The following is a 19037-nucleotide window of genomic DNA, read 5'->3' on the forward strand; positions in this document are numbered from 1 at the left end:
GCATCCTACCTTCCTTCTGTAAACGCCTTACCTGCAGATCTCCACATGAAGGACTGTTTGCTGTTGACTGTGTCCTTGTCCAGTCCTGGTGTGGTGGTGGGAAGAACGCACCGGAAAACACAGACCGCCAATTCAATCCTAATCAAATCGCACGTTTACAATGCACTGATAGCATGGTTCATGTCTTTGGTGTGTCTGTTGTTTTCTCTTTTACAGAAATACTGTAGTCTTTGCAAGTGTTTTACCAAATACTCTACATTTCATCTTTTTGTTATCTGTTCTGTGATAGACCGATCCTAAGACGTGTATGGGAAAAGGTAATACGTTTGATGCCCCTTTCTGGGTGGCTGGACTGCAGCAATTGTATATGGAAGACAGCTTGGTTTTGTACATCTGTGCTGTGTCTCTTGGGGATGGTCTGACTGGCAGTAGGAAATTCAAGGTGAGTCCAAAACATAACTTTATTTATTAAATATATGGATCTTTTAATTATGGTTTCAGCAACTGGTAAAAATGTAATCTGCAGAAAATGAAAAGCTAAACACACACACACACACACAAATGTAGATTCAGTGTATTTAAAAATAATGGTTGGCCCACTCTGAATCTGTGTACATTTTTTTGTGATTAGTGTATATTTTTCTGCACATTCAATTTTACACTGTTGAGCCATTCCTTACACTTTATCCCACCCTTAAATCTACCCACACCACCAAACCTGTCCCCAATCTTACCGGTATCCCACCTCAATAGCACCATATTGTGCAATGTAATATGAACACAATAAGTACATTACACTTATATTTATATATCTAGAACGCTGTAAACTCAACAATCAACTTTATCAAATGAAATGAGTGTAGTTAACTCAAAATTTACTGACAGTTAAGGTAATACTTTATTTTTATGGTCCATTTGACTATTAGTATACTGTCTGCTTATTATCTGTTAATACAGCTGCTAAACAGATATTTAACTGACTATAAGAAACTTTGCAAGTACATGTCAACTTACACTAACCATAACCCCAACAGTCTACTTATAAACTAATGAGAATTAGTAGGCATGTAGATGCAATGTAACTTAAATTCAACAAACAGACCATCAAAATAAGGTGTGACCAAAGTTAATTCTACTCATTTGAAAAGAGTTTTGAGCTCAGTGTTAAAGGTAATGAGTAAATTAAATACCTCATTGCTTCAACTTAAATAAAGTAAGTACACAGTATAGATATAGATTAGTTTTTTTATGCAAATGGTTTGTAGCAATCGGTTTTCTCAAACGGGTTGAGTTGCCTTAACTTATTGGGTTTTACAGTACTCAGTTGGTTTGACTTCTCATCATTTATTGGGTTTTACTAGGCTCGAATTGCTTCTTTCACTCAAATGGATTAGGTTCACAGTACTCATTAGGATTCGTTTTTGAACTTAAATGGTTTGTTGCAATTGGTTTGCTCAAATGGTTTGAGTTACCTTAACTTTGTGGGCTTTACATTGTAGATAAGGTGTAAGGAATTGCTCAACAGTGTAATTACAGAAAATAATTACTGATGTAATTACACACAGAATTTTTAAAAAATAAAGGCGCAATGGAAAAAACATGCATGTACATAAATGCATTGTACTTAATGACTAATGTAAATGTAGGTACATAGTAATTAAGAACACAGTATAACTTAGGACCAAATAAAGCCTTAATGGATTAAAGTTCAATGTTATATTGGAATCCTGTATTTTTTCTTATAGATGAGGGGGGTTGAAGTGGACGAGAACAAATTTTACAGAAGAGTTTGCAAGTTCTTTGCCCAGACAACGTTGAAGACTGTTGCGTCCTGGGTAGCTCAGCTTAATAATTTAGTGGAGGAACAGCCTTATCCTGCACTTGTTCACTTGCCTTCATCCTACCTGGACTGCTTCATCTCTGTCAACCCGAATCCAGAGGTATTTTTTATTTAGAATGTTTACTGTCATTGAGACATAAGAAAGTACTGAGCAATATTAGGTAAAGATTAGGTTAAGAGTTAAGATTAGGTTTAAATGTTTTATGTTTGGTTTTAATACCTATTATTACCCAATTGTTGTAATTAGGTACAAAGTACAGTAAGTGCATTAAGAACAGTACTCTGAATCTTTTGTTATCTATTCTATTTTTAAAGGCTGTTGACAAGGTCTTTAGTGTGATACCAGGATTCTACTGGCAAACTCTGGAAACAGGGAACCAAAAATGTAAAAGGGCAGAGACCACAAGTTTTCAAAACTGTCATACTGAGGTAAAAGCCAAATGTCAATATGGCTGCATTTAAACTGCATGGTTCAAGTGACTCAATTCCGATTTTTTTTCTCCCATGTGGAACAGATCGAATATGGACATTTTCACACAGATTCTGATTTACTTTAATATGTGGAAATTTATACAAAATGTGCCCTCGTGTCTGCAGTGTAAGCAGGTAGATCGGATTTTCACTTGTCAATGTGAGTCAGGTGTCATTAAAAACTGTGATGAATGACGTCAACTCTGGCACTTTCATTCCAGAACAGACTTCAGCAGATTCCCAAACCTTAAATTTCATACATGAGAACTAAAAAAAGCTTTTATATTGTCATGTAGCACAACTATTTAAACATGTTATTGAGAGAGATCGAGAGCAAGAGAGCGCAATATCCCCCACGTAAACAATATAAACTAATATAAAACTTTTGCATACATCACATGCACAAATCATGCCATGGACATGACATTAAAATGCCTACTGGTTTAAAAAAAGCCTAGATTAAAAGAAGATGGCAAAATGAGAGCTTTTCTGTCATAAACTATAGTAGAATAACTTTAATAGTAAAAAAGAAGTTAAAAAAATTGTAGAAAAAAATAAAAAAAATAAATAAACTTGTTAACAGATTAAATACAGGAACGGAGAAAAGGGCGCTCTTATATTATCAGCTGTCAGTCAGCTCCCGCTCTTTTTTTCCTAGTCATTGCATCTTTACCGTGTGCTGTGTAAATGCAGACAATCGGATAGGAGTCACTTTTAAAAGATGATGTAAGCCAGTCATCAAAAAAATTGGATACAGTCACAAAATCGGAATTAACCATCAAGATCTGCAGTGTAATTGCAGCCTATAACTTTCATTAAATGTCTTCTCATTTTATGATTTCTTTATTATTATTATTTCTTTCAGACAGCACTTGTTCTGATAGGCAGAGCCTTGTTTTGTAACCCACTGGCAATGCACCACACACTTGATCTAGTCTCCAAATCAGGTCTAGATGTGTGTGGTATTCGTTTCCTCTATCCGCTCCAAGAGTTATTAACAAACTTTACAGGTATCATCTTCCACTATAACTATAGAGCATTTATACAATTTGCATGGGTTAAAAATATCCTTTCTTCTAGTGAACAAGTCATTTATGCATGGAAAGGAACATACTCATCAGCCAGTGCTCATCATGGCTTTCCGGGGCCCTTACGCTAACTCAGTGTGGCAGGAGATCACAGGGCCATCAGATTTCCAGCTGGCAAGGCGGACAGATCCAGCATCCATCAACGCCCTTTACCTTGACAGTCAGGACCAGCCCCTGCTGTACTCACCCCGTCTTGCCAATCGTGTGCATCTGGGGCTCTGCTTATTTTTTGGTGGTAGAATAGCAGAAAACGCAGTGTCAATGTAAGCACTGTAATACTTTTGAAGAAATAGTTTCTAAATTCTGTCCTTGTGATGTTCCAAGATATTACAGCTGTATTTGTACATAGGTCAGTGGAAGCCAAAATTAAAAAAAAATGAATAAATAAAGTTATAAACTGTAAAGAGCCCCTATTATGCATAAAAAATTTAATTTTGGTTTTGGGGGTCTCCAACAACAGGCTAATATGCATGCAATGTCAAAAAACACTTTCACTGTCTTATAATATGCGTTTCTTTTACCTAATTAGCCCAAGGACTCTCATATAATTCGTTCAGCGGTTCATTTGTTCCCAAACCCCTCCTTAACGCGATGCTAATCTGCGGTGATTGGTCGATTCAGCGTGAGACAGAGAGAAATGCCCAGCATGGCTTATCAACAAGTAGTCAGAGTGCAGAGTGTATGTGTGAGCCAATGCAGGAGTGCATTAAAGCAATGCAGTTTAACACCAGCATATTGCTCTATTCTTAATCATAAGTAAAAACAGTGACACACATTCAGTATTAATCCACACAGTGGCAAAAGCTGAATTTTTTGGAAACTTGACTACCACACATGTGTAGAAACAGCTGATAGTGGCCATAGCAATGTCAGACCGTAATCTGTAGATCGTAAGCTCGCATTTACTTACACTTTTAAAATGGAGGAAGAAACTTATCGATGAACTGTGCACTGTAAAGTTCCTGTCAAGCACTTACAAAGTCCTATACATCAATAGTCTTTTCTGATCTTTCCTTTAACAAACGTCCGACAAATCCCCCTTAGCAAGCGTGTAGATTGCTGAAGCACTCGTCAGAAAAATGATGGGAACACAGCACAAGGCTGGGGCTATAATGCTGAGGTATTTTTGCAAAAGTAAACTTCCAACCACTGACCGACTGGGTAGGGAAAATAACACTAACTTTCCCTGACACTTCAGAGCACAGAGGGGTATGGGGTTTCAATTTTCTTGGGTTTGTGTGCGCAACAAATGGGCGGGGCTTGAGTTCCAAATCAATGTCACACCGACACGGCTGAAGACTAGTTACTGCGGCGATTCCTTCAAACCACTATGAGTCGACTCTTTTATAGATGAATCAATAGTTTTAAACACGCTGCACTTTCAGATTTAAGCCTCAGCTGGATATTTCACTTCACTTAGAGCTGTGTTACACACTGCATGGAAGGTCATTTTCAAAATAATAGGGGCTCTTTAAGAGTTAAATGAAAACAAATAATTGAAACAATATCTTGAGTCTTTTTAAAAAAGAAGATCACTTTGGATGATGAAATCAAACGTGAAGAATTTGCTTCTCATTGAATCAAAATATAGTTTGAAGGGTTACAACAAATAATGTAAAAGATTTGGTCAAGATTGACATTTCACCGTTTCGATTTGTTGATATTAATTTAATTTGAGAAGGAATAAAAGCTTAACTGTACACTTCATTAAATGAAGTGATCGTCTTTCTTTAGAAGTTTGAGTCATGGATTTCACACCATCTGTAAAGCTTTTGGTACTTGACAGTTTTGGGTCTCATTGACCTACGTATGTGAAAGAAAAATGGATGAAAGTTTACTCAAAATCTTCTTTGGCTATATTTTATTTTTGATGAACTGTTCCTTTGAACTAGCCGACTCTTGTTATCACTACTATAGGATTCAGAACTCTGGTGAAACAGAAGACAGAGTTTCTCATATTCAGACCTCTTCTCCAGCAAGTTTATGCGCCACAGTGAAAGGTGACTAGAAAATAAAAACTACATCACTATAATGCTGTAAATAAAGTAAACCCCTTCCTTGTGTCCCTTAACAGGGGATTTATTTCTTCTTGTGTCTCCTGTGGTTGGACCATGCTGTTACAGCTATATACTATCGGCATGTGCAAAAACAGGCTTCAGTCTGTTGGGACTTCAAAGGGTGCAGCTCTCCAGGAAACAAGCTCAATCTTTGGGTCTCACCACTAGGCAGGTAAATAAACCCAACAGTGAGCATGTACAAGTGCAGAGATATATTGAAGCTGATAGTGGGACACTTCCATGACACTGATGCTGATTGTATTTGTCTGGAAATGCTGTCTGTCTCCATTAGGTTGCAACGTTTTGTCATGCTCCCACAGTGTCTCTGGATGGAGAACAGGTTGAGCTGTCCTCTCATTGCCTGGTGCTGCTCATGAGGAGAGAAAGCACAGTTAGATACTCTTCCAGACTCCCGATAGGTAGAGTGTTCAGATAGGACACATTTGGCCCGCTTCCACTGAGTGGTACAGTACGCGCCATTTCAATTCATAATAGTCCAAAAGGAGATGATAATAGTTAAGCATGGCAGTTTGTTCATGTTTTAGGTGGCTGAAAGAATCATTTGCTACTTTGTTTTTTCTGGCTTCTCTGTTTTTCCCGCTTAACTCTCACATTTGAATGTTTCTGAAAGAATCGGATGTCAGAAGCACTTCAATTATCATGTACACATTATCATCATCAGCTGAAGAAGTTCGTAATTTCAAATATAGAAGCGTGGCAAGCGATTGCGAGCTCCAATGACAGTGAAACCGTTCGCGCTTTAGACGACCACGTAAAACAACTACAGGACAACAGGTTTATCTTTTTGGCTTTGTGGCTGTACATCAAGACAACGCCAAGGTTTTTTTTTTAAGCTTGGGTCGACCATAGCTTGTTATTATATGTATATATTATTGTGGTGTAATGTCTCGGCTGTGTATTTAAAAATGGCTCTTCCTTTGTTTTCATACTCCTGGCTTGTACATGCGCTAGTGACATTTGTCTGTAAACCAATAGCGTTCAGCTCCGACTTTTGGTACCCTTTTGTTGGGCTAGGTACCTTTTCGAAAGGATACCCAAAAAGTGGTACGTACGGTTCACTTTTGGCCCTTTTCTACTGAGTGGTATGGTATGGTACGCTTTTATGGCCGTTTCCACTATCAAAAGGTACCTAAAAATTAACCGTACCGCACCACTTTTTGGACACCCTTTGCAAAGGGTACCTAGCATGACAAAAGGGTACAAAAATGCGGAGCTAGATGCGCAGCTGAAAGCTATTGGTTTACAGAGAAGCGTCACTCGCGCATACACAAGCAGAAGAATGAAAACAAAGAAAACACCATTTTTAAATACACAGCCGAGACATTACTTCGTAAGACTATATGCATATAACAAGCCATGGTTGACCCACGCTCAGACAAACATTTTCATTGTCTTGATGTACAGCCACAAAGCCAAGAAGAACAAAATATGCTGTGTCCTGTTTTTGTTTTATGAGGCCATCTAAAAGTGCAAGCAGTTTTATTTTCTCTGCTCGAGTGCATATTAAAATAATGACTTTATTTTAATATTAAAATAAAATAACTTCTTGAGCTGATAATGATAACATGCACATGATGATTGAAGTGCTTCTGAAATCCAATCCTTACATAAACACAAACGCGGGAGTGAAGCACGAAAAAAAGGAAGGAGCGAATGATTCCTTGACATCTCCTCAAGCGAGAACATGACGTGGTACCCTTGGTACCCTTTAGGTAGTGGAGATGCAAGACTGATAAAGGTGACCTATACTGACCCTTACCGTACCAGTCAGTGGAAACGGGCCATTTTAGGTACCTTTTGACAGTGAAAATGGCCATAAAAGCGTACCATACTACCAATTGTATCAGTCACTCTTTAGCTGTACAGAGGTTCTCTAAAAGTCAAATTCTTTCTTTTTATGAAGGTCTGATGAACGAGCTTGTTGTAGAAGGCCTTATTGGATCAATCCAGGCAAGATTCACAGAAGCTGTTGGGCCAGAAGTCTGCTTTTACACCATACCTTACTCTAAAAACCATCATAACATTCTGGGTATGCACAATACCTTTCATATTAATAAGCTGTCTACTTAGCAGCCAAGAGTATTTTTGACATTAAAAAGATGTCCTACAGGTGGGCACATGTGGACCATTCCAGAGTCCAGCCACATGGTCCTGTCCAAGCATGCGTATCCCTCTTGTCCAGATGCAGAGCAGGTGGTGATTCTCACACTGACTGGTCAAAACATTATGGAGAATGAAATAAAGTTTCTTCATAAAGTTCTCAGGAGAGATCCAGCAGGTAAACAATCTCTACTTAAACAGTTAAGCTATAGTACTATTTAAGCTAATCTGAACCAGTTATTAAAGCTATTCAAATAGTAAGTAAATCACTGTTAGTTAGTTTCAGTGTCTGTCTACTGTCTGTGTCTACCTTATCTTGCACAAACAGGACACGAGGGATTTGAGTTGCTGGCACTGAAGTGGGTGTCCCAGCTGTCCCGGCGACAGGCACAAGAGTTGAGTCCTTTTGAGATTGGGGAAAGAGAATGGCAAAGCAGTGTGCAAAGTCTGACATCCACTCCTGCCCTGATCTTGGCTCTAAGAAGAGTGAGGGCATTCAACAGTCTACGCCAACAATTACAGCACAATTATCCAGGAACCCTTCATGTTTTGATGTCCCCCACTCCTGAGACAGCTTTCAGACAGACCTGCCTCTTCTTCTCGGAGTCAGAATTGGTCCCTGGTGAGGTTTAGTGTAGATAACAGTTTGGTCTTTCATTTTGCAACAGAAGTGATGTATATAACAATTCCTTCATCAGATCACAGCAGTCGTCCATTTCTGAAATTCCTGCCTCCTTATCACATTGACACTTCAGGTATGCACATGACCAAGCCAAAATATATATTCACTTGTCCCATGTACTCTGAGAACTGATTGTGAATCTCTGACAACCCCTCAGGTCATTTGCTTTACAGTTACATGACACTGGGTAAGTGATGTCCTCCCAGTACATGTCCTTGTTGGAGCTGTCTTTCAAGGTTTTTACTTGCAGCTTCTTCCCTCTGTACTCTTCAGGCCCAGAGCCACTTTTGACTCTGGCTCTGTTCAAGCCTGGAGCCTGGAGACACTGCTTTGGTAAAATTCTAACCCTAATCAAACAGAACGGATATACTCTAGTGGGCTTGCGTGTACTTCTGCTGGACTCAAGAATGGCAAACGCACTGATACATTCACCAGAGAAACAGGTTAAAATATTCTTCTCTTCTAAGTTGCCTAAAGCAAATAATCTCATTTATTCTAGACCCCTGTGCCAAAGAAGTACACTATAGAACTATTCATTCAGTTCCACATCTACAACTACTGCAATCTTTGAGTTAGTCTATTGAAGTTTGACTATATTGTCTGTCTGAAATATCGCTACAAGAAATATTATCTCAATACTCAATGACAATCTTGCATATAATCCCACAACAAAAGCATATTCACCACAATTATGTGAACTTTTTTTTTTACATGGGAACATATCCATGTAATATTGATTTAGTTAAAATTGGATTTGCGTTGGAAGCCATTTGTCACATGTTCATCAATGTCCAGGATCCCACTGAGGAGTTGGAGTATTTGAGATCTGGGCCCTCACTAGCTTTGGGTTTACTGAGAGAGAATGCCGTAATGAGGCTGTGGGAACTTATGGGTCCTGAGGATCCCATTGAAGCCCGTACTGTAGACCAGACACTATGGAGGGCCCAGTTTGGCTCTGACAGACTCCATAATGGCATCTATGGTGAGACTTTGCTTACAATGCTTTAAATTGTATGGCAATATAATAAAATCAGGGTATCTTCCATCCATTCCATATCCATTTTCAAACAAAAGAGGAAAACTAAGTAAACGGCTGTTTTTCGTTTTTTCTTTTGCTCACAAAAAACGAGAAAAAAATAAGATTTTGGCTTGATTTTCGTTTTTTGGTATAGGGTAGGAGAATGGATAAATTACTTTACAATTCATTGTACACATGTAGGCGGTGCTGAAACGCACTCTTTCCACTGATTGGCCAACCAAATCTAAGCTTGTGACGTTGCCCTCAAAATACAAGTCCTCTGCGAATCAGCACCACGGCTTTTAATTATTATTATTATTTAGTTATATATATATATATATATATATATATATATATATATAAACTAAGTTTCCACTTTCCTTCCTAATCTGCAACTGCCCTCTGGCTATACCACTAACTGTGCCCTCTCTCTCTCTCTCTCTCTCTCTCAAAAAAAACAAAAAAAACTTTTAACTAATGCTTAGCTTCTTAGACTTTACACACCTGAAACTTGTCTATAGCACTTGTTCACTGCTGCTCTTATAGTTGTGTGAATTGCTTCCTTGTCCTCATTTGTAAGTCGCTTTGGATAAAAGCGTCTGCTAAATGACTAAATGTAAATGTAAATGTAAGTTTACATATTTTATCATTTGATCAGTTATCAGGCTAACTGATCAATTCATTGCGTATGCATACATTAAATAAAAACGTAAATTGGCAGCATTTACACATTTGTCAATAAAATAAGGTCATAGTTCGCTGTCAAACGTCTTGCTGCTGTGCACCTGATGCTGAGCAAAGATAGCCATTTCCGAGCAGTACCTGGTTTGCATGATTGCTTCCGAGCAATGCCTATATCCATTCATTCATTCATTTTCTTTTCGGCTTAGTCCCTTTATTAATCTGCGGTCGCCACAGCGGAATAAACCACCAACTTATCCAGCATTTGTTTTATGCAGCGGATGCCCTTCCAGCTGCAACCCATCACTGGGAAACACATACAGACTTATTCCCACACACATACACTACGGACAATTTAGCCTACCCAATTCACCTGTACCGCATGTCTTTGGACTGTGGGGGAAACCGGAGCACCCGGAGGAAACCCACGCGACCGCAGGGAGAACATGCAAACTCCACACAGAAACGCCAACTGACCCAGCCAAGGCTCGAACCAGCGAGCTTCTTGCTGTGAGGCGACAGCACTCAAGGCCTATATAATAATAATAATTATTATTATAATAAAAATAATAATAATATAAAGGGACTAAGCTAAAAAGAAGATGAATGAATGAATAATATGCCTATAGTTCGCCGCCAAACTTCTTGCTGCTGTGCACCTGATGCTGAGCAAAGATTTCCATTTCCAAGCAGCACCTGGTTTGTATGATTGTTTCAGAGCTAGTGTAGGCCTAAATAATAATAATGATAAATAATAATAGACTATTAATAATTAATATTGTTTACTTAGTTTTTTATTGTTTAGTTTTTTTATAGTTGTTAGCAGGACCAGATAAAGAACACATTGGGCCCTGGGGCTATTACAAAGGGCACCATTTGTTTTAATTTTATTTTTTCCTATTTTAATTATATATTGAGACTATTGCTTTATGGGCGATGTCGCGAGCTCAGATTTGGTTGGCCAATGAGAGGAAATCAAAGATTGAGCCAAAACTGCCATTTTCTTGGTTTTCCTTTTTTTTGTGTGTGTGAAAACGGATATGGAATGGACAGAAGAAACCCTGATTAAATAACTCCCATTATTTGAATTGTCTCAAACAGGATCTCAATCTTATCGAAAGGCTGTAGAAGACATAAAGTTGGTGTTTCCAAGAGGCGTGTGTTGCGCTGAAACTTCCCTTATGAGATACGAGCAGGTCTTGTAACTTTTGTTTTATCTTTAACAATATTTCACAACAGTGTTGTTTAAATCAAAACCTTTTCATCTTATTCCAGATATCAAGTTTGTATTCGGATCCCGAAGCTAGTTCGGACTGTGATCATTCGCACTCCCTCCGAACTGCTGTCAAATTTTCATCAGAATTTGGTCAAGGCAATGTGTTTTCCTCACCTCTCTATCAAAACATCAGAAAACGGAGTCATTGACAAACATAAACCCAAACTTGTTGATGTTTTACTAGCTGCGATCGACCTTTGTAATGAGGATGGGAACTGTTGTTGTTTATTGTGTTTCAGTGCCAGCAGGGCCTTTGGTCTGCACTGCTCTTTATCAGACCACCTGCCTGCTGATACCATCCAGCCTCCTCCAGCAGAGTCAGCCTCCACTGTTCTCAGAACTGCTGCAGAGGCTGCTTAGGACAGGCTGCCATCTGCTGGAAGGAAGGCTTTGCATGCTAGGAGAAAAACAAAGACGCCACGTTTGCGAGTTACTGAGGGCCTCTGCTGGTGAAGAACTTTTATGTGAGGGTCCCTGCCTTGCCATTGTTTTGCAAGCAGACAATGCCGTTACTTGTTTTGACATCATTCTTGAGAGGTACAAGCAGTGTTGAAATGACATATTTCAGCAGTTTTATACAATGTTATGCATTTAGTTTCTTCCTCTTGCTGTAGAATTTGTAGGGAGAGACCTGACTTCTGGAGAGTAACGAGGGAATTTCTTTACCCACGCTTTAAAAAAGAGGTATGTAGTAAATTATATCTTACACTTTGAAGAATAAAAGTTCCAAAAGAGGGTTTTCACAACAGTGCCACAAAGAAACAAAGTGAACAGACCTAAAAAGAGCCAATGTTTTTCTTGAGAGAATTTAGAAAAAAAAAATAAATACTTTATTATTATTTTTTTTTGGAATGTAAAGTTTTAATGGATGTTGAAATTTAGGGTAGGGTCATATTTAACATTGCTTTGTGAAATATATTGGGCAAAATCCAGTCATTCCAGTAGAGTTTGGGTACAATTGGGTTGCAGATTGCAAAACTATTTTTAAAAGAAATTAAAAGTGATCAACTTTTAAAGGTATTGTGTGAAATGCTTTCAAATATGCAGTTTTATTCAATGTTTGACAATCTCAAGAGAAACATAACGAGAGGGTGGGACATAATGTAGCTCCACCTTTAAAAAAAAAAACAGCCAATAGCTGTTTCTTTTATCACCGCTCTTTCAGTGTGTGTGGTTGAGCTCAGGAATCAAATGAAAAGTAAATGAGAAGCATATTGAAGGGGGCGGGGCATGTCAGATACTATGTTTGATTGGTTATGATGTGATGAAAAACTGAAGTATGAGGTGACGTGAATAAAACAGTAGATTCATTTAGGCGGAAGTGACAAACTACAAGCCTTACATGTTGATATCAGTTTTATATCTTCTAAACGTGAATTTTGTCACTGTTCTGGAGCTGATACTAACATCTAAAAAAAAATTAATTTCATTGGATCATTTACATCGGTTCAATTTATTTAAAAAAGCAGTTTTATACCAGAATTTGTGTAGAAAAAGGAAGTTACCTGTGATGTTGTGCAGAAAATTTTACAAATAAGAATTACAGCAATCAAGTCACTCAAATGTTTTTAATAGACAGTTCATGTTTCTCTGGTTTTAAAGCTTTTGATTGTGTCATTCTCATTGCTTCAAATGTAGTTTTTCCCTTATTGAAGCCTTTAAGTACACAATAACGTATCTTCGTCATTTAGTTTGTTTAATTCACTCCTTTGCTTCAAATCTAAATTTTCAATACTGTGAACATAGCTTATTGGTTTAAGGATTTTCATGTTTTAACAAAGATTTGTTTAACCTTTATCAGTACATTAAAAATGTGTTTTTTTTTGTCAAAGCAGTAAATGCTAATTAAGAGGGTGTCAAATTTTTATCTTGTGATCAATTGTTGAAGTTTTTTATTATCATGGTATATGGAATTGTCAATATGCCTAAGCTGCCAAAAAAGTTACTTTTAACAGGTTGACGTCAGAATTATTAACCCCACTCTGAATTAATTTTTTTTTTTAAATATTTCCCAAATGATGTTTAACACAGAAAGGAAATTGGGTAAACTTGTAGCGTATAGTGAATGAGAAATACCACTAATAATCTTTTTCCAGTCCTATTTGCAAATAATAAAAGAAAAACTCAACTAGTGTTATAAAGACTTTTAGAAAAAGAGAAAAAAATTGTGCGAGACTGATAATGGACACTGCATTAGAAACACCCAGCATAAGCGGTAATTGTTTTTTTTTTGTAATTGGATGCAAAGATAATATAATGCAAAACATAGCTTTATAAATGTACATACATTCTTTGGAGGGTTTAAGATGCTGATGACTGCCAAACACGTCATAACTTTTCACCAAGCTTTTGGCACTGTTTTAAACACCACTGCAAATACAATGCGAATATTCTTTAAAAGCACTCTAAAGGTTCACAGTATATATGGATATGTCTAATGCCAATACTTTTATTTTTTTTTTAAGAGTTCGCCTTGATTTCCTTCAACTTTTCTGTGTCTGCAGGCTGTGAAATTGCTGTGTTACCTGTTTGACGATCTTGGTCTTGACAGCCATCACCACGTAGCATAATAACCAGGAGATATTGACAATAGGTATCCAGTGGTGAACATTTCCTTTTCTGTAGTTCACATCATTCAACTGTATTTACACAATGAAATGACACAAATACATTTTAGAGTTATTAAATGTCATGAATTAACCAAATTAAATTCAAATACACTAAGAGCCAAATAAAGAATGGTTCAGTGTACTTAATATATTAGTAATCAACCTTCATGGTGGAAATAAGAAGACAAAACACTCAAGGCAGGTTAAAGATCAAAAATTATTTAATTCCCAAGATGACAAAAATAATTCCATGAATTCTGTAAACCATTGCATAACTGCTGTAGTGTGTAGACAAGTGTTAACAATTGTTTTAAATGATACACTACAAGAGAAAGATTATGCATTATAAATAATACCATCTTAAGTAATTCTAGTGAAGAAAAATCCTCTCTGACCATCAAAAAACATACAACTATTCCATAAAGAAGCCTCCATAACTTAAACACAGAACTCCCAGTAAATGTTTTTTAAGGTCTCGTGTTGACAACACATACACAAAGTATTATACTGACAGCAAAAATTGTATAGTATTTCAACACTAATTAGAATATAAGCTGTTCTATATATCGATGCATACTGTACCAAAATAAGGGATATGTTTCTTTCCTCGTAATATAAATGTTTTCCTCGTTTTGACTATTGAGCTAATAAATCTGTGAGTTGCAGTTTCCTTTGAAAATTGGACATCTCTCTCTCTATTCTACAGTTCTCCTGTAAAACCCTGAGAAAAATACATCTCGTATTTCCATCAAATTGTTACACGGATAAATACACAAACTCGAAAACTGCAATTGCGTTTAACTTATAAATTTATTTGTAATGTATCGCAATTCACAAAACTAGTGCTACATCATTATAGATTAACGGTTCTCTATGTTATTCCAGTGACCCATTTGAAATCTAATTTGAATGGTACATTCAATATTAAGGGATTTCATGTTCGATTAACCGTAACATTAATTATAGGGAACAGCGGTTCCACAAAAAAAACAAAACTTTTTAATTTTAATATATATAATTTGTTAGCATTTTAGCCTCTTACAAAAAATGTACTGTTGTAATAGACCCCCCCTGGCTAGTTTGCTAAATTTAACCAGTTTCATATGTAATATGTATATACAAGATTGCATAAATCCTTAGGTTCAATAAATCACACTACTGATAGAGAACAGAATTAGAAAAAACAAACAAATGAACGTAAGAAAAATCCACAAGAATGCAAAAGAAAGAAACGATTATTTCCACTGCAGAGCATTATGGTAAACTTCCAATACATTACACATTGCTGAACAAGAGTCCTTGGTGCTTCTTTAATTGCAGATGCCTGGTCTTACGTCAACATTAAATGGTCGATTCTGTTAAAGATTACAGTATCAAAATGGCTGATGCAGACAGAGGGCTTTCGTGTCTGTAAAACCGTGCTGTCCTAAAAGATCTGCCGTTACACTACTGAAGTTCACTGATAAGCAAACCGATATCAGAAAATCCGCTGGAAGCACAAACTTGAAATGACTAGCTTCATTTTTAAAAATGTTCATACTTCATAAATGAGCTGCTACGCTTTGTGGAGAATACGATCGCAAAACAACTGTTACTCTGACACCGTTTACATGCATCGTCATGCTGACTTCTCAACAGTAATACATTTTTCAGGATCGCTTATTAGTCCAAGTGAAATGTTCAAAGGCATGGCAGAGTAATTCAATATTATTTAAATAGTATCCATGACGGACTCTCGTGCATTGAGAAATACAGATTAAAACGTCCCAAGGCACTAAAATTCGGCTCATTTCGTTAGCTTGAATTACCCATTTGCTTAATCAAAGAATACTTTCAATCTGGCTTCATGAAAGGCACAAATTTGTTCCAAAGAGACTTGATCCTTAATGTTATCAAGCAGGATGACTGATTGTAAATCAGACATTTAAGTGCAGGCTACATTATTTTTTTCTTTAAAATACACTTTTGAACAATTTTTACGTACCACTATGACAGGCAATCGTCACTAGGCGAAAAAGTGATGTTTAAGGCTATATTTGAACTGTTCTGGTAATTGTAACCCACTGTCTGTCTCAGCCATTTCAACTAGTGTGAACAAGGGACCCATTTTACATAACAATCAAAATGGTAGACGACAATTGACAACACAATAATAGACTTCAAGGTTAAAAAAAACAATAATAAGTTAGAAGATTTCTAAATTCATATGCAGAAAAAACAAACACCAGTCAAATGGAAACTAAAGAGAGCACCTTACAGGCTGAGTATACACTTTTAAATCCCAAGTAGTGCACAACAACTAATGTTTCAAATTGTTTACGATTCAGTACTATTAGTATAAAAAGAAGAAAAAAAATACATACTTCAAATAAGCACTAATTCATATGGCCACTTAAGAATATTAACACAAATATTCATTCATTACTGTGACATTCCTTCACTGTAGATTACAGCCGATTCAATACTATGTCATCGTTTTGTTTTTTTCACTAAGAAACACAATCTTCATATGAAGCTGATCAAGAATCGTGGTTCGTTAGGAGCTTGTTTGTTTTGAATGCACGTATTATGTAAATAAGATACTAGATTTGGTCATTTTCTGACTATTTCCTCAGAATGTTACAATGAAAACGCAGTTATAAAATTGAAGAGAGAACAAAGAATAGTAAAGGTCTTTGGTAGAAACTACAAAAATGGGCATTTAGTCCATTAATATTGTCAGCAAAAAGCAGTTGGCATAGTTGTCCTGTCAAATTAAACATTTAAGGAAAAAATAAACTGACATAGTAATTGAACACCACTTCAGTTGAACTTTGAAACAAGTATAAACTACAATACCACTTTGGTTCATTTGAGTAAAGTCCACGTTCATTTGATTCGACCGCACTCTTGCGTTTGCATCAACCACAAACCCCAACGTCATGGTCCAAAAACCAAACAATGGAACTAATTCCTCAACAAAGTGACATGTTTGCAAAAGCTCTTGAACACTTGAGTGTTGGAAACATCGCAATACCCAAAGCTGCTTTGATCCGCTTCAACCTATCAAAGTTAACCGAAAAAAAAGAACAAGCCTTTTGCTGATCGGACTAGAAAAAGATGAGCACGTAGTCAATGCATTTGAAATATGATTATTTTTTGAATACTTCGACCAACAACTGGATACGTCTGCTCAACACAAATACATTTGGCAGTGTGATCTAGAGCTTCAGCTGGTTAACAAAAGTTACACACTGACATGCAGTGACAAATCAGAGCTACATACAGACCTTGTGGATTCGGATACGAACACAAGAAAGCGGAGAGAAATCAAATATATATACACACACACACTGTCTCCGCCTCGTCAAGTTGAAAGTAGGCTTCGACAATTAGATCCTCAATAACCATCCCTTTTAAAGTTAACTGTTAATCCCGGTTTTTTAAAAAGAGAGAGAAAAAAAAAACTTGCACCTTTGTGTACCTGACAATTCACCACACAAACTTAATGCTGTAAGTATGAAAAGAAACCCCCCGAAAACAAACAAACAAACAAACAAAAAAGTTTCAGATAACACAGTAGCAGGTCATTTCAATTAGATTACCTAAGCACATTACACTGTCGAATCTGGATACGAAAAAACACCAATGATTTCTTTCTGTAAACACTACAGAGCACTACAATTCTACACATTTCAATAAAACAGAAATGTACTAAGCCAGTTTAGTTTTTGCCATCAAAGAAACACACGCTTTCCTGATTTGAACATCCTACAAGTTTCAAATTAAGGATGATTCAACGTTTCTAAGCTGCACCCAAAAAGCACCGTCATTAATGAAGAGGGAACGACGATTCTTTGACTGAACCTTAGAGCTCAGGCACCAACAAGGGTGAAGTCTTTAGTACTGAACTGGGCCAATAATATGGTACTACAGAAAAATACATACTTTGCACAAGCTATGTTTGTTTTACTACAATCCTAAACTCTTCACAGATGCTTCAAATGTGTGTGTTTTTTTTAAAGGCAAGGCACTTAAGAGGGAGTGGCCAGGAATCAGATATATGTTCTAACATATCTGCAAGGCTAAAGTCCAAAAAACAAACGAAACGATTTCTGTGTCGCCGAGGACCACAGAACACGTGTGCTCATCTAACAACTACATAATCTAAATAGTCACTATAAGACAGAGAAATTGATTTACTAAATGCCTTAGCATACAGTATGTGCCTTACTGATATTACAGCTGCTGGTTATGCCTAAAATGCATTCAAAGTTTGCACTTATTTGATTGAAAAATTGAAGTAACAATGAAAGTAATAACTACTATTTAGTACTATTTTTTATATGAAAACTAACAAGATATATACACTATTACCATGATTTAACAGTAAGAAAAAAATGAAATATTCTATTATGTTTCACAGTACACACAAAAGCTTCATACTTTAGCATATTTGGGAACAAAAATATATATAAATCTAAAGGAAATGAAAAACAAACTACAAAGCAGCTTAAAGCAAAATTTCTACAAAGAAAACAAAATACCCTCAGACAATTTTCCAAGTCAACAAAGTGCTTTTAACAAGAAATGAATCCTCTTCACACAGCTAGTAGTAATAATAATAATAGTCATAATGGCCGATGATTTTGTTGCTAACAGTCAAATCAGGGCCAAACTGACTATAAATGCCAAAAGCGATAACAAAGGGGAAATTGTTCAATGCTTTTTGAAAATGGACAATCTAGCTTGTACAAAAACAGGTATTGCATTAAAGAAGTTGATTTTTGTATCAGTCAAACACCACTTATTAGATTCTAATAAAACTATCGATCAATCCAATCACTATATGAAATACTGAAACACAAAAAAAATGCTATTTAGAAACTTTAAGCATAATAATTATAATATGTATTTAGTAGTTCTTCAAAGGGCTAAATCATTAAAGAGTACCTTGGATGGCTGTACATCACCACTTGGATATTTTCGTCTTACAGTAAGGACATTCCTTTTTACCAGACGCACATTTCTGACAAAGTACATAATGTTGGCAAGGCTGCAGGACAATGGAACGATCATGCTTTTGGCAAACTATACATTTCTTTGACTGAAGCTGATATATTACCTGTGTTGAGAAAAAGAAGAGTTAACATCAGTCACACTTGGACAGATTCAATGCAGTGCGTCATGCATGACTGACTCATGTTGCCGCTTA

General features: G+C 36.6%; 2 protein-coding genes across 3 annotated transcripts in view; one reads left to right on the top strand and one right to left on the bottom strand.

Moving 5' to 3' along the window:
• Positions 1-367: 367 nt before the first annotated feature.
• On the top strand, positions 368-13893 carry LOC130220592 (dynein axonemal assembly factor 8). Its single transcript, XM_056452819.1, has 17 exons — positions 368-442; positions 1746-1940; positions 3418-3601; positions 5552-5628; positions 5749-5875; positions 7381-7506; positions 7588-7755; positions 7906-8199; positions 8276-8332; positions 8417-8446; positions 8533-8702; positions 9055-9241; positions 11060-11154; positions 11234-11335; positions 11419-11771; positions 11849-11918; positions 13739-13893. The coding sequence occupies exons 1-17, from the start codon at positions 368-370 to the stop codon at positions 13802-13804; spliced, it is 2376 nt and encodes a 791-aa protein (XP_056308794.1). The 3' UTR covers positions 13805-13893.
• Positions 13894-14046: 153 nt separating this feature from the next.
• unkl (unk like zinc finger) overlaps positions 14047-19037 on the bottom strand; it is a 40357-nt gene continuing 35366 nt past the window's right edge. For both annotated transcript variants that reach the window (XM_056454228.1, XM_056454227.1), the window contains one exon: positions 14047-18947. In XM_056454228.1, coding sequence (XP_056310203.1) covers positions 18792-18947 — 156 coding nt within the window. In that variant the 3' untranslated portion in view covers positions 14047-18791. The remainder of the gene's footprint in view (positions 18948-19037) is intronic.

This window comes from Danio aesculapii, chromosome 3, assembly GCF_903798145.1.
Source record: "Danio aesculapii chromosome 3, fDanAes4.1, whole genome shotgun sequence".
Taxonomy (NCBI): domain Eukaryota; kingdom Metazoa; phylum Chordata; class Actinopteri; order Cypriniformes; family Danionidae; genus Danio; species Danio aesculapii.

Coding starts and splice junctions, on each gene's coding strand:
- LOC130220592 (XM_056452819.1), top strand. CDS start 368: ATGGAAGACAGCTTGGTTTTGTACATCTGTGCTGTGTCTCTTGGGGAT. Junction 11,155..11,233: donor CCCTTATGAGATACGAGCAG/GTCTTGTAACTT, acceptor ATCTTATTCCAG/ATATCAAGTTTGTATTCGGA. Junction 11,919..13,738: donor ACCCACGCTTTAAAAAAGAG/GTATGTAGTAAA, acceptor CTGTGTCTGCAG/GCTGTGAAATTGCTGTGTTA.